This window comes from Pan troglodytes, chromosome 9 (genome assembly GCF_028858775.2).
Source record: "Pan troglodytes isolate AG18354 chromosome 9, NHGRI_mPanTro3-v2.0_pri, whole genome shotgun sequence".
Lineage (NCBI taxonomy): Eukaryota > Metazoa > Chordata > Mammalia > Primates > Hominidae > Pan > Pan troglodytes.
The window spans coordinates 60,529,973-60,546,723 of NC_072407.2; the positions used below are offsets into that span (position 1 = coordinate 60,529,973).

General features: G+C 38.2%; 1 protein-coding gene across 1 annotated transcript; it reads right to left on the reverse strand.

Moving 5' to 3' along the window:
* Nucleotides 1-242: 242 nt before the first annotated feature.
* Nucleotides 243-1,149, reverse strand: LOC466600 (olfactory receptor 10W1). The gene is given in 2 exon segments (XM_009440442.3): nt 243-561; nt 563-1,149. Coding segments are annotated over 2 exon segments (906 nt in total).
* Between the last annotated feature and the right edge of the window lie 15,602 nt (nt 1,150-16,751).

The following is a 16,751-nucleotide window of genomic DNA, read 5'->3' on the forward strand; positions in this document are numbered from 1 at the left end:
GACAAAGTATTATACTTGCCACTTTATATCACTTTATGCTCATGTAGTTCTTTCCAAGAAGAGAAATTACAGAGTCAAATTGTAGAAATATTTAAAAATCTTTGGCACACATAAACAGTATCCATATAATTTATACCATCTTTTAGATGAGTTTTAACACCAAATGATAGAAATCTCAGTTTCATACAGATTTGGTGGGCTGGAACCAAATACTTGCCTGATAGGCTGTCCCCTCGTCTTTCCTAGCTGTTCTGGGAAAGGCAGTTCCTGGTAAGAACTCTCCCTACGGCCCCTTTCATCTCACTGTTCCTCAGGGCATAGATAAGTGGGTTGAGCAGTGGGGTTCCCAATGTGTACACCAGTGAGATGAACTGATCTTGCTTGGGGTTGTAGCTGGAGCTGGGGCACAGGTACATGAAGGCACAGGAGCCATACTGCAGCAGCACCACAGTGAGGTGGGAAGAGCAGGTGGAGAAGGCCCGGTGGCGGCCAGCAGCTGAGTGGATCTTGAGCAGAGCAGCCACTATGAAGGTGTAGGAGGTGGTGATGAGGAAGAATGGCTAGTATGGCTGCCACCAGCACTGACTGCTCATGAATGTGACTCTGAGCACAAACAACATGCATAACTGGTGGCACATCACAAAAGAAGTGCTCAATGCCCCGAGCCTGGCAGAATGGCAGAGAGAAGATGAAGGCCACCAGTTGTAAGGACAGGAACAGACCACTGATGACTGATGCCACAACCAAGTGGACACAAAGAGTCAATGTCATGAGGAGAGGGTACTGCAACGGGTGGCAAATGGCCACATAGCGGTCATAGGCCATGGCAGCCAAGAGGAAGCAATCAGCACTGCCCAGTGCAATGAAGAAAGCCATCTGGGTGGCACAGCCCAGGAGAGTGATGGTCTTCTCTGACTGTAGGGTGTTGGCCAGGATATGGGGCACCACCACTGCAGTGTAGCATATTTCAATCCCAGAAAGGCTGCCCAGGAAATAGTACATGGATGTGCATAGATGGGTTTCTGTGTGAATGGACACCACAATGAGAATGTTCCCAGTGATGATCAAACCATAAACCAGGCTGACCCCAAGGAAGGACAGAATATGCAGTTCTGGGCAGGAGGGATAGGCCAGGAACACAAATTCCATCAACACTGAGTGATTTTCCCAGGTAATTGAGCTAACAGTATTTCTCTGTGGAGAGCTACAAGTACAGAAGGAAGAATCAGACTGAAGATAAATTAAGTTACACTCTGAGCCATGAATCTAATGTAATCAGCACTGGAGTTAGAAACTGGAAGGATCAAGACTAGTTCTTTTTCTTTTCTCCACTTTTACCAAGTTTCTCCACATTAATATCTACACCTCAATTTCTACCTGCCAAGAGTTGGGCCAAACTATGTAAGATACTATTGAAGAAAAATGGCAGAGGAAGTGGGTGGGATTCAGGAGCTATTTTCAGAAAGAGTGGAATGAAAATTCAATTCTTTCAGCGAATTCACAAGAAAGTGTCACGGAATTCTTGGGGCTAGAAATCATTAAGGTAAGGGAGATAAGCCATTTATTCATTCACTTATTCATTCACATATTTATTAGGTTGGTGCAAAAGTAGTTGCGGTTTTGCCATTAGTTTTGATGGCAAAAACTGCAATTACTTTTGCACCAACCTAATATTTACACTCAATATCTCCTGGGGTATTGAATAAGTGATATGTCAATGTAACTCTCAAAACTAGTGATGGGAAGTGAAGAAAGAAAAAAAATTACCCATGAAGCAAAGGGCTAACAGAGGCCTGAGTATGACAGTGTCAGGGATACGCCTCAGAAAGCAAAACCCTGTCTACTATTGGTTTTTCTATCCTTATCTGACCAGAAGTATAAGGCTTGAAGGAAACAAGGTGTTTTATCATATGTTTCCTCCTGGCGTGGGTGGAGGTATGAGAAAATATGTGATCCCAAGATGTTGGAAATCTAAGAAGCCTTCCTGTGAATTTGGGCATGATTATGAAAGTCTAAGCCCGTCTATTTTTCATATTTCTCAGAAGCTAATGTGAAATCTGGGAGAAGCCATATCTTTTCCACAAAAACCTTTTAATAAACAGACGTAATTTGCAAAGGGCATCCATTCCACTTCTTTTCCCAGACCAACTCATATTAAATAAGGTGGAAAAGACGTAACGTGTGGCCTTGTTTCAACGTGCCAAATTTTAATATTTCCTGTCATTGAATATGAGATTTGAAGAGAAATCTCTACCCAGAAGCACCACTTCCAGTAAAAATTATTCACACAAACCCACCTCAGTGTCACAAGCATGGGGAAAAATATGAGTAGGCAGCTACAAATATTAAGAGCACCTAGGGCAGAAATGGCTCTCTGCTGTTTTTCCAACAGCTAACAAGTGGTATCTATTTCAGTTGGTCTCTTTTCCTGAGCTGAACTTCAATAATGCTTTGAGTGGTTTCTAATGCCACTTAGCATATTGCACATTATACTATATCATGTGGAGGAGGGGCAGTGTATCAATGTGAAATCAGCAGTGAAGGGAAGTGATGTGGTTTGAATAATTCCAGCTCCTGGCTTCATGATGTTAGGTAATATATAATTTCTCTAAGCCTCAATTTCTGTATTTGAAAAATGGGAATAATAATTATACTTAGACAAAAGAATTGCTGTAAGTTTAAATGCAATAGTAATGTAAGATATCACAATGAACTGTCCATAGTAATGGCAACCTAATAAAAGATAATCATCATTATTATTTATAAATTCAAGGGCAGCCATTCTGCTTTATTTACATTTTGATCATCCCATATAAGCACGCCTAATGTTGTGCAAATTTTAGACACTCAATAATTATATGTTGAATGGATAATACAGCTTGAAAATGTTATTTATACGTTTTCTTCATTTTCTACTTTCACTTTGCCATGCAGTGAAAGATTTAAGATTATTCATAATCAAATCACTTGTTTAGGAGTCCTTATATAAAACAACTTCATATCTAAGATTTGGGCTGCGCTGTGGAAATAATTCTATCATTCAAGAACATAGCATATGGAAGTCTACAACAGGCACACATCTAAAGGCTAGTCTACCATCTATATTATTATACAGAGACAGTTTGAAATCTGTGTCACAATGACAACTTCTGAGAATTTTATTGTAGTCTATTACATTCATATCATCTTTTCAAAAAGTTATATTTTGTTTTTAATTGACAATAATAATTGTACAATGTGATGCTTTGATACATATACACATTGTGGAATGATCAAATCAGGCTAATCAGCGTATCCGTCATGTCATATAGTTATCATCTGAATACTGCTCTCTATAATATTTGTAATCTGAACACTCCACCTATAATAAAATATTTAAAATATTTACATCAGAGCTATTATAAGTCGTAAATTCTAACTGCAAGAAGGGACCTCAAAAATGGCCAATTTGATCCCCAGTTATTAGATACTTGAATTTACAATACAGTATGTAGACACTGGGTCACCTTCAATGCCCGGGGAATCCCATTATCTCCTGGTTTGCTTGCTCTGCTGTGGAAAGACTGGATTCTCTGAAAGTCATTTCTGTAATAAACTGAAGCCTGCCTCTGTGCAACTTCTAAATGTTCCTTTGTTCTACACAATATGGCCATTTTTTTCTTTCTTTCTCTGTTTCTCTCTCTTTCTTTCTTTCTTTCTTTCTTTCTTTCTTTCTTTCTTTCTTTCTTTCTTTCTCTCTTTCTCTCTTTCTTTTTCTTTTTTTAGATGGAGTTTCACTCTTGTTGTCCAGGCTGGAGTTCAATGGCATGATTTCAGCTCACTGCAACCTCTGCCTCCTGAGTTCAAGCGATTTTCCTGCCTCAGCCTTCCAAGTAGCTGGGATTACAGGTGCCTGTTACCAGGCCCAGCTAATTTTTTGTATTTTTAGTAGAGGTGGGCTTTCACCATGTTGACCAGGCTGGTCTTGAACTTCTGACCTCAGGTGATCACCTGCCAAAGTGTTGGGATTACAGGCGTGAGCCACCGCACCCGGCCCAATATGGCCGTTTCTACTCAAAACACCAGATGCTAAAGCGCTGTTATCCTGTAGCCCTGTTTTTTTTTCTTCCTAATTTCCTTTTGCTGTTTCTCATATGACATGGTTTTGATGTGTCTCACAATTTAAGCTCTGGAAATGTTCTCATTTAAAATATCTTTTAAAAAATTGTGCAGCCTGTGACAGATCACAGGAATGGTTACATTAAATAGATCTAGACAGATAAAATAGTGGAGTTCATGGTTCCAAGACAGTGAAAATTGTTTTATCAACACATCCATCAACTTGCCATTCCAAGTTGTTACTAAATATGTTGCATACGACAGACGCAAGATAAGAACACTTCATCATCCCCAGAAACCTCCCCCCAGATCTGTGTTTCCAGGTCAAACTTCACATCATTCTCTTACTTTCCTTCTTTCCTTTCCAGGTAGCCTTCCTCAAGTTGGCAAGAATGTCCTGAGATACATTATTTCTGTTCATTCTGGAAATCCAGATACTCTAGGCTAGAACAGCTCTACAAATGTCTAGTAAGAGTTGTGTAAAAAAGGGGTTTAGTGGATTTGTCATTCAACAAACCTGAGCTAGATTCTCAGTGTACTATTAATAACATAATCTCCTGGAAGATCATCTCACGTTAATTTCTGTTTCCTCATGTTTAAAAGATGCAAATAATAATACTTACATAATGGAGTTGTGATGAAATTAGGTGAGATAAAGTATTTATAGAACACTTAGTTTAATGTATGAAACCTATTTAGTTGCATAATAAATGTTAATTCTTCCCTGCTTTCATTGTATCTATTAAGGGTATGATAATAATATCTGCCTTACAGCAGAAGATTAAAGGAGATACCATATGAATAAAAGGTTTTTATTAACCCTTAAACCTTATAGCAATTTATATTTATTAAATCCCTCAAATTTCTTTGACCGAGATTAGTTATTACCATTCTAACCAGAAAAATTGGGCTTCCCAGTGAAATTCGGAGAAAACACTGTAAGTCATAGGCTGAACTAGTTCTGAAATCCTGGAGTCTTTATTTGTAAAGCCACTATTTTACTTTTCTAGCTCAGTGTCAGTCAGTGTTGGAACACTGCAAATCTAGAAGAAGGTAAGAGATTCTCTTACCTTAAACTTGGAAAAGGAGAGAGATACACTGAGCCAGCCTCCTCTGGGATATTCATAAAAGAGAGGACCTAGCAGTGATGTCTGACTGCTCTGGTAGATCAAGAAGGGAGGGTCATGAGCCTGGAGAGCCTGCCCAGTGGGACTGAGCCTTATGTAACCTCCCAAACAAAAGCCATGTAGCAAGTCAATTGCTTTGTAATCTAGAGTCTTGTCTCATAAGTTCCATCTCCCAGAAGAAGGTAGCTTAGTGATTGTTGACCTTGTCTCCTGTTACCAGATAATTAGTCCAAACTAAAACTGTGTCTCCACTTGAAATCCCCTGTCACATGGAGGGTCTAGAGTATGCTTGTCAAAGTAAAGACTAGTATTCAACCACTTAGTAACATTCTCAGTTCCCAAAATAATTTCCTGAAAAACACCAAGTTCCCTAATCAAGGCCATTTGAGCCTTCTGTTTCAAGTCTATTCCTACCATGTCTGTTGTAATAATAATTCCCAAATTATTTTTGCCCCAGAGAACTGAGACTTTATTTTATTTTTATCTTTCTGCTATGGGTCCTAGCATAGTGTTATGTTATTAATAGTGCTTCAATTAATAATTATCACGTTAAGTTTGCCTGATCATAATAAATTAACATTTATTATGCAATTAAATAGGTTTCATACATTAAACTTTCCATGATATCCTTCTTTGTTAATTTTCTTTGAGCAGAGACATTCCCATAGATCTTAGCAAATTAGTTTAATTCCTTTGAAAAAATGTTGGTTGGTCATGTGTAAAAATATTTATATTTTTATAACATATATTTACATGTTTGTGTGTGAATATATGTATCCAAGTGCCCACTTATTCACAGGCAATTCTGAAGAGGTCTAGAGTGACTAAGGTAGTTCTTTGGGGTGTGTGTGTGTGTGTGTGTGTCTGTGTGTCTGTGGAGAGGACGGCCAGATCCCAACAGCAATCAGGGCTGGGATATCTGAGAGAGTCAGGGACTCCTGAGGTACCTTTGGTGCCAATAAATGGAGGAGAGAGGGAATGGGAGGGGTAGGAAGCAAAATGTATTAACTATTTGCTATGTGCCAAGCAGTATAATAATCATAACAGCTAGCCTAATATTGCACTTACTAAATTCCACACAATTTGCACATATTAAGTAATTTCATTTGTGCAACACCACTAAGAAGGAGATACTATTGGTATCACATGTATACATTATATCATTTAATCCTTGTAATAAGCCTGCGAAGTTATTGTTATTCCTGTTGTCCAAGAATAGATGCGGCAAGTAGCTGAAATGAAGTTTGCCTGATCCTAAGGTATATTCTTCCCTCTACATCAAACTTCACCCAGCCACATTGCCCTCAGTTGCTTTTTAAAAATTTTTTCATAGCTTTTTATTGTGAAATAAAACAAAAACACAGAAGAAAGACCACACAAAACAACCATATAGCTTAGTGAAATATTATCAGTCAAATCCCTTTGTAATCACCACTCAGATCAAGGGCAAAGAACTTTGACAGCCACTCCAGAAATCTCTCCACATGCTCTGACTTAAAAATAGTTAGAACTTCCTCCCTCTCCATTGTAGTTATCCTCATCATGTTACTCCATTTTTGACTAGTGGGAACCTCTTCAAGTTGGCTGAGTCTTTCTGACACGACTCTGTATTCTTTAAACAATTTTTTTATGTCAGTAGCTTTTGGGGTACTAAAAAACCTCAATTGCTTTTCAGTGAAAGTGAAATCTGGCATATATTATAATACAAGGATGAACCATAATATAGGTTACAAAGCCAATATAAGGTTTAATCTCTGCTAACTTCTAGTCTCCTCTTTTCTCCAGCGACTCTGTCCTTCATTCAGTCCCTTCTTCTCACCATGCTTCCTCTCACCACCAGACCTTTGCACAGACTGTTGACTCTGCTTGGAATGTCTTTTCTCTTTTCTTTTTACTTAATAAGCTTCTAATTATCCTTTGTCCCAGTTGTATGACAACTTCCTCAGGGAAGATTTTTTGACCTTGGTTATGTCAGGGTCAAATGCATCTTTTGGAATGTTCCTTTTGGAATCTCACTGACCTCTCAATCATTGCAACCATTACAATTTTACTTCTATTTGTTTACTATTTGATTAACTTCTATCTCTCCTATTCATGTATAAGCGCAGTGACGGCAACAACCAAGTCTCCTTTTTCTCAACTTGTATGCATATAATATGAGTAACAAAAGGCTAGACTAGGATTTCCCAGCCTGGGCACTGCTGACCTTTTAGGCTGGATATTTGTTTCACAACATCCTGGTTTCTACCCACTAGATGAAACATACATGCATTGTAACCATACTCTGGTTGTATTAATAAAAAATATCTCCAGATGTTGCCAAATGGTCCCCTGGCAGTCAAAATTGGCCCAGTTAAGAACCATTGGAACAGACATATAGAAGATACTCAAAACTATTTATTAAATGATTAAATAAATAACTCAAGATTCACATCTGGAAGTGTATGGAAATGAATCTTTCAACTCAAGATAAAGATGGGGAGGTTGGTAGGTGAGCATAGAATTGTAGATGTCTAGACTGTATATTTGTCTTTTTCTCATCCATCCATGGTACACTGATGCATTTTCTTTACTGTTGTAGTGATACTTCAGTTAAATGGATGAAGAATAGTAATCTAATTTAGAATGAGAGCATTCTTCTTGATCAATTCTAATGAAACACCAACAATTCTTCCTTACCAACTATCCATTTTGAATAATATAGATTAACTTCTGTATGTATGCAAATTTTCTTCAGAAGCAAGTTGTCTATGTGGGTTCTTGCTTAGGGGAATAAGGGAACAAGTGAAGGGTCCTACAACTCGTGCTATGAAATTAGATACAACTGAAGGGGTAACATAGAGGACGTATGACTGTGAAAATATATAGGGCTTCTTGTACTTTCTTCAATAATTTCTCCTATAATCTTCTACCTCTATAAGTAGAACGTGGAATTATATGACAATAATGATGTTAAAATCTTGGTCTGCTACTTCCTGACTTCAAGTAAGAGTCTAAAGAATTGACTATGGAACAGGAAATTGTGTAGCATGATTTCAAAAGTTATTTTCAGGTGACTAGGTAGGGAGAATGCTGTTACAATGCATGTATGTGTGAAGAATATGACATATTTAATGATTCTGAATACTATGTGATGAAAACATTTTTCTTCTCTAAGCTACATTAGAGAGTGAGAGAATGGTACCGCAAGTTTTTGTCTGGTAGATATGTGTATTAGTTTGCTAGAGCTGCCATAAAAGTACCACAGACTGGGTGGCTTCTGTGACAGAAATTTATTGTTTTACAATTCTGGAGGCTTGAAGTCCGAGATCAAGGTGTTGTCAGAGTTGCTTTCTTTTGTGATTTTTCTCTTTGGCTTGCCAATGGCTGTCTTTTCCCAGTGTCTTCACATGGTCTTCCTTGTGTACATGTCTCTGTCCTTCTTAGAAGGGCACCAGTCATATTGGATTAGGGTCCACCCTAATGATCTCATTTTAACTTAATTACTTCTTTAAGTAATTTAAGTAATTTAACTTAATTACTTCTTTAAGTAATTAAGTTAAAATGTATTGTCTCCAAATAGTCACGTTCCGAGGTATCAGAGGTTAGGACTTCAACATATAAAGTTTTTTTGGGTGTATGTATTAAAATGGGATAAAATATATCACACCAAGGAAGTCTCTTTAGTTTTTCCCCATCAAGTAGTCCATTTGTCCAGAAGTTTCTCCATCTTTCATGCTATGCAGTTACAGATGCACAAATAATCACATGTATTCACACATACGCATGCATATAAAATAGCAGACCACAGCAAAATAGAAAGTTATAAGTCTTTGGTTGGCCTTGGCGTGGGTTGGCATCCTGGTTCAACCACTGTCCTTCTGTAAGAGCAAGGGTGTGTTGTTAGAGCCATTGTCCCCAGTCTCACAAATACTCACATTCCCATTCATCATCTCTCTGGGGGAAAATATTTGGAGAAGTAGATGAAGGAAACTCAGATATCCAATCAACCAAAAATGGTGTTCTAATGTTCCATATTTTACAAAGTAACTATCGGGAAATACTATAGTAATGGACCAAGTACTTCATGAAATGAGTAATTTGCTGCTGCAATAATTCTACTCCCCTCCACCTTGATATACAGACTGTATTTAATTAATCCCAAAGGGAACTTGAGCAAAAGGAGTTGAGGATACAGGCATACTTTCCTTCAAGAAAGCCGATATTTTAAGAAACCAAATTTTAAAAAAAGAAAATTAAAAACTCCAAAAATGTGAGTGGGGTTCACAATTATCAAAGCAGACAGCCTCCTTGTGGAATTCCTGTAAATGCCATCATCTTAGGGACTTTCATGTCCTAGTTTAGACAAGCAAAAAACAAAACAAAACGAGGACTTCACAGAGAGAAGCTTCATGGGGGGTGGATCACTGGGGATGTGACCTCAACAGCTGAAACCTAAGGATGATTAACAGTGATTCAGAAAGATCAGTAAAAATGAAGATAAATAAGCTCTGGTATCTTAATGTGGGTCAATGTAAAAAGAAGATTTGATTTGCAAATGTTTGACATATAAACTTTGGATTGTTATGTAGATACATAATATTATTACATAATACATAAAGTCACTGAAAATTTGTTTTAAATGGATATTTTTACGCTATTGGCAGAAGATCTGAGTGGGTGGTATTGAGTATGGGACCTCGGGGTAGCAATTCCCCCAAATGTAATTGGGGGAATTATAATTTAAAAGACAATTATATTATTGTAAATGAACCCTGTAGTACACCCAGGCATAAATTATGTTTGTATTGGGTATGGGACCTTGGGGTAGCAAATGCTGCCAGTGATGCTGATGCAGGGAGCCAGCTGACAGCCCATAGAGAGATACTACTTTATAAAAACTCAGGTTTGAACAAGAATTTGTTTGTTCATCCTACTATTTTGAACTTGGCACTCTGTAAAGCTTTCCTATAGCACAAATCCCTGTCCCTATTCTAAGAAATCACTATCCAGAAGGGATAATAAAGTTAGTAATTTACTAGGACAAGCATGGGCAAGTTCATTTATGTATTCCGTACCTACATGGCACATAGGCACATTAACACAAAGTATGGGGCAAATTCAAAAGACAATTACATTATTGTAGGTGAACTCTGTAGTACACCCAGGCATAAATTATGTTTGTTAAGTCAGCATTCCATAAAATTCTCTGTTCACATTTTTGTGTCATGTGTAAGGCCGAGATTCTTAGCTATTTCTCTCATTTCTCCTCTTTAGATATCTGTATCTATATATATCTCATCTACAAGTAGATTATCTCTGTGTGTGTGTATATATACACACATATATATAGTGGGAGCTCACATGTGCTTGTGTGCACATTTTTATGTGTATGATTGAAGAGGTTCTTTTTTTGTCAATTGTGTCTCTTTTTTATTGTAGTTTAAGTTCTGGGATACATGTGCAGAAAGTGCAGGTTTGTTACATAGGTATACATGTGCCATCGTGGTTTGCTGCACCCATCAACCCATCATCTCCATTAGGTACTTCTCCTAATGCTATCCCTCTCCTAGGCCCACACCCCCCTGACAGGCTCTGGTGTGTGATATTCCCCTCCCTGTGTCCATGTGTTCTCATTGTTCAACTCCCACCTATGAGGGAGAACACATAATGTTTGGATTTTTGTTCCTCTGTTAGTTTGCTGAGAATGATGGTTTCCAGGTTCATCCATGTCCCTGCAAAGAACATGAACTCATTCTTTTTTTATGGCTGCATAGTATTCCATGGTATATATGTGCCACATTTTCTTTATCCAGTCTAACATTGGTGGGCATTTGAGTTTTTCAAATCTTTGCTATTGTAAATAGTACTGCAATAAACATATGTGTGCAAGTGTCTTTATAGTAGAATGATTTATAATCCTTTGGGTATATACCCAGTAATGAGATTGCTGAGTCAAATGGTATTTCTGGTTATAGATCCTTGAGGAATCGCCACACTGTATTCCATAATGGTTGAACTAATTTACACTCCCTCCAACAGTATAAAAGTGTTCCTATTTCTCCACATCCTCTCCAGCATCTGTTGTTTCCCAACTTTTTAATGATCACCATTCTAACTGGCATGAGATAGTATCTCATTGTGGTTTTGATTTGCATTTCTCTAACGACCAGTGATGATGAGCTTTTTTCATATGTTTGTTGGCCACATAAATGTCTTCTTTACAGAAGTATCTATTCATATCCTTTGCCCACATTTTGATGGGGTCATTTGTTTTTTTCTTGTAAACTTGTTTAAGTTCCTTGTATATTCTGGGTATTAGCCCTTTGTCAGATGGATAGATTGCAAAAATCTCCAATTCTGTAGGTTGCCTTTTCACTCTGATGATAGTTTCTTTTGCCATGTAGAAGCTCTTTAGTTTAATTAGATCCCATTTGTCAATTTTGGCTTTTGTTGCCATTGCTTTTGGTGTTTTAGTAATAAAGTCTCTGCCCATGCCTATGTCCTAAATGGTATTGCCTAGGTTTTCTTCTAGGTTTTTTTATGGTTTTAGTCTTTAATCCATCTTGAGTTAATTTTTGTATAAGGTTTAAGGAAGGGGTTCAGTTTCAGTTTTCTGCGTATGGCTAGCCAGTTTTCCCAACATCATTTATTAAACAGAGAATCCTTTCCCCATTGCTTTTGTCAGGTTTGTCAAAGATCAGATGGTTGTAGATGTGTGGTGTTATTTCTGAGGTCTCTGTTCTGTTCCATTGGTCTATATATCTGTGTAGGTATCAGTACCATGCTGTTTTGGTTACTGTAGCCTTGTAGTATAGTTTGAAGTCAGGTAGCATGATGTCTCTAGCTTTGTTCTTTTGCTTAGGATTGTCTTGGCTATACAGGCTCTTATTTGAAATTTCCATATGAAATTTAAAGTAGTTTATTTCTAATTCTGTGAAGAAAGTCAATGGCAGATTAATGGGAATAGTATTGAATCTGTAAATTACTTTGGGCAGTATGGCCGTTTTTTTGATATTGATTATTCCTATCCATGAGCATGGAATGTTTTCCATTTGTTTGCGTCCTTAGTTCCTTGAGCAGTGGTTTCTAGTTCTCCTTGAAGAGGTCCTTCACATCCCTTGTTAGTTGCATTCCCAGGTATTTTATTCTCTTTGTGAATGGGAGTTCACTCATGATTTGGTACTCTGTTAGTCCATTATTGGTGTATATAAATGCATGTGATTTTTGCACATTGATTTTGTATCCTGAGACTTTGCTGAAGTTGCTTATCAGCTTAAGGAGTTTTTGGGCTTAGACAATGGGGTTTTCTAAATATACAATTGTGTCATCTGCAAACAGTGACAATTTGACTTCCTCTCTTTTTATTTGAATACCCTTTATTGCTTTCTCTTGCCTGAATGCCCTGGTCAGAACTTCCAATACTATGTTGAATAGGAGTGGTGAGAGAGGGCATCCTTGTCTTGTGCTGGTTTTCAAAGGGAATGCTTCCAGCTTTTGCCCATTTAGTATGATATTGGCTGTGAGTTTGTCATAAATAGCTCTTATTATTTTGAGATATGTTCCATCAATACCTAGATTATTGAGTGTTTTTAGCATGAAGGTGTGTTAAATTTTATCAAAGGCCTTTTTTGCATTTATTGAGATAATCATGTGGTTTTTGTCATTGGTTATGTTTATGCAATGGACTATGTTTATTGATTTGTGTATGTCGAACCAGACTTGCATCCCAGAGATGAAGCTGGCTTGATCATGGTGGATAAGGCTTTTGATGTGCTGCTGGATTTGTTTTGCCAGTATTTTATTGAGGGTTTTCACATAGATGTTCATCAGGGATATTGGCCTGAAATTTGTTTTCAAATTTCAACAACAAAATTGAAATCTTGTTGTGTCTCTGATAGGTTTTGGTATCACAATGATGCTGTCCTCATAAAATAAGTTAGGGAGGAGTCCCTGTTTTTCTATTGCTTGGAATAGTTTAAGAAGGAATGGTACCAGCTCCTCTTTGTACCTCTGGTAGAATTTGGCTGTGAATCTGTCTGGTCTTGGGCTTTTTTTGTTTGGTAGGCTGTTAATTAATGCCTCAATTTCAAAACTTGTTACTGGTCTATTCAGAGATTCAACTTCTTCCTGGTTTAGTCTTGGGAGGGTATATGTGTCCAGGAATTTATCCATTTCTTCTAGATTTTCTAGTTTACTTGCAAATATGTGTTTATAGTATTCTCTGATAGTAGTTTGTATTTCTGTGGGATCAGTGGTAATATCCCCTTTATCATTTTTTTTGTGTCTATTTGATTCTTCTCTCTTTTCTTCTTTATTAGCCTGGCTAGTGGTCTATTTTGTTGATCTTTTCAAAAAACCAGCTCCTGGATTTATTGATTTTTTTTGAAGGGTCTTTTGTGTGTCTCTATTTCCTTCTGTTTTGCTCTGATCTTAGTTATTTCTTGCCTTCTGCTAGCTTTTGAATGTGTTTGCTCTTGCTTCTCTAGTTCTTTTAATTGTGATGTTAGGGTGTCAATTTTAGATCTTTCTCACTGTCTCATGTAAGCATTTAGTGCTATAAATTTCCCTGTAACCATTGCTTTAGCTGTGTCCCAGCGATTCTAGTACCATGTGTCTTTGTTCTCATTGGTTTCAAAGAACTTATTTATTTCTGCCTTAACTTCGTATTTACCCAGTAGTCATTCAGGAGCAGGTTCAGTTTCCATGAAGTTGTGCGGTTTTGAGTGAGTGTCTTAATCCTGAGTTCCAATTTGATTGCACTGTGGTCTGAGAGACTGTTTGTTATGATTTCTGTTCTTTTACATTTGCTGAGGAGTGTTTTACTTCCAATTATGAGGGAGGTCAATTTTAGAATAAGTGCTATGTGGTGCTAAGAAGAATGTATATTGTGTTGATTTAGGGTAGAGTGTTCTGTAGATGTCTATTAGGTCCACTTGGTCCAGGCTGAGTGCAAGCCTGAATATCCTCGTTAATTTTCTGTCTTGTTAATCTGTCTAATATTGACAGTGGGGTGTTAAAGTGGGAGCATAGCACCATATAAAGTGCTATGTGGTGCTAAGAAGAATGTATATTGTGTTGATTTAGGGTGGAGTGTTCTGTAGATGTCTATTAGGTCCACTTGGTCCAGGCTGAGTTCAAGCCTGAATATCCTCATTAATTTTCTGTCTTGTTAATCTGTCTAATATTGACAGTGGGGTGTTAAAGTGGGAGCAATAATAGTGGGAGCACTATTATTGTGTGGGAGTCTAAGTCTCTTTGTATGTCTCTAAGAACTTGCTTTATGAATCTGGGTGCTCCTGTATTGGGTGCATATATGGGTGCATATATATTTAGGATAGTTAGCTCTTCTTGTTGCATTGATCCCTTTACCATTATGTAATGCCCTTCTTTGTCTTTTTTGATCTCTGTTGGTTTAAAGTCTGTTTTACCAGAGACTAGGATTGCAACCCCTGCTTTTTTTTGCTTTCCATTTGCTTGGTAAATGTTCCTCCATCCCTTTATTTTGAGCCTATGTGTGTCTCTGCATGTGAGATAGGTCTCCTGAATACAACAAACCAATGGGTCTTGACTCTTTATCCAATTTGCCAGTCTGTGCCTTTTAATTGGGGCATTTAGCTCCTTTTCATTTAAGGTTAGTATTGTTATGTGTGAATTTGATCCTGTCATCATGATGCTAACTGGTTATTTTGCACATAAGTTGATGTAGTTCCTTCACATATGTTTTTGCAGTGGCTGGTATCAGTTTTTCCTTTCCGTATTTAGTGCTTCCTTCAGAAGCTCTTGTAAGGCAGGCCTGGTGGTGACAAAATCCCTCAGCATTTGCTTGTCTGTAAAGGATTTTATTTTTCCTTCACTTATGAAGCTTAGTTTGGCTGGATATGAAATTCTGGGTTGAATTTTTTTTTTCTTTAAGAATGTTGAATATTGGCCCCCCACTCTCTTCTTTGTAAGGTTTCTGCAGAAAGACCCACTGTTAGTTTGATGGGCTTCCCTTTGTGGGTAACCTGACCTTTCTCTCTGGCTGCCCTTAACATTTTTTCCTTCATTTCAACCTTGGTGATTATGTGTCTTGGGGTTGCTCTTCTCTTGGATTACCTTAGTGGTATTCTCTGTATTTCCTGAATTTGAATGTTTGCCTGTCTTGCTAGGTTGGGGAAGTTCTCCTGGATAATATCCTGAAATATGTTTCCCAACTTGGTTCCATTCTCCCCGTCACTTTCAGTCACACCTATCAATCATAGGTTTTGTCTTTTTGCATAGTCCCATATTTCTTGGTGGCTTTGTTCATTCCTTTTTATTCTTTTTTCTCTAATCTTGTCTTCATGCTTTATTTCATTAAGTTGATCTTCAATCTCTGATATTCTTCTTTCTGCTTGATTGATTTGGCTATTTTTACTAGTGTATGCTTCATGAAGTTCTCTTGCTGTGTTTTTCAGCTCCATCAGGTCATTTATGTTCTTCTCTAAACTGATTATTCTATTTAGCAGTTCCTGTAACCTTTTATCAAGGTTCTTAGCTTCCTTGCATTGGGTTAGAACATGCTTCTTCAGCTTGGAGTAGTTTGTTATTACTCACCTTCTGAAGCCTACTTCTGTGAGTTCATCAAACTCATTCTATGTCCAGTTTTGTTTCCTTGCTGGTGAGGAATTGTGATCCTTTGAAGGAGAAGAGGCATTCTGGTTTTCGGAATTTTCAGCATTTATGCACTGGTTTTTCCTCATCTTCCTTGATTTATCTACCTTTGACCTTTGATGCTAATGACTTTTGGATGGGGTTTTTGCATGAGCATCCTTTTAGTTGATGTTGATATTATTAGTTTTTGTTTGTTAGTTTTTTTCTCACTGTCAGGCCCCTTTACTGCAGGTCTGCTGGAGTTTCCTGGAGGTCCACTCCAAACCTGTTTGCCTGGGTATCACAAGTAGAGGCTGCAAAACAGCAAAAATAGCTGCCTGCTCTTTCCTCTGGAAGCTTCATCCCAGAGGGGCACCTGCCAGATGCCAGCTGAAGCTCTCCTGTATGAGGTGTCTGTCAACCTCTGCTGGAAAGTGTCTCTCAGTCAGGAGGTATGGGGGTCAGGGACCCACCTGAGGAGGCAGTCTGTCCCTTGGCAGAGTTTGAGCACTGTGCTGGGAGATCCACTGCTCTCTTCAGAGCTGGCAGGCAAGAATGTTTAAGTCTGCTGATGCTGCACCCACAGCTGCCCCTTTCCCCAAGTGCTCTGTCCCAGGGAGATGGAAGTTTTATCTATAAGCCCCTCACTGGGTCTGCTGCCTTTCTTTCAGAGATGCCCTTCCCTGAGAGGAGGACTCTAGAGAGGTAGTCTGGCAACAGACACTTTGCTGTGCTGTGATGGGCTTTGCCCAGTTTGAACTTCCTGGTGGCTTTTTTTGCACTGTGCAGGGAAAACTGCCTACTCAAGACTCAGTAAGCTCGAGCATTCCAGGTTGACTTTAGACTGCAGTGCTGGCAGTGGGAATTTCCAGCCAGTGGATCTGAGCTTGCTGGGCTTTGTGGGGGTGGAACCCACTGAGCAAGACCACTTGG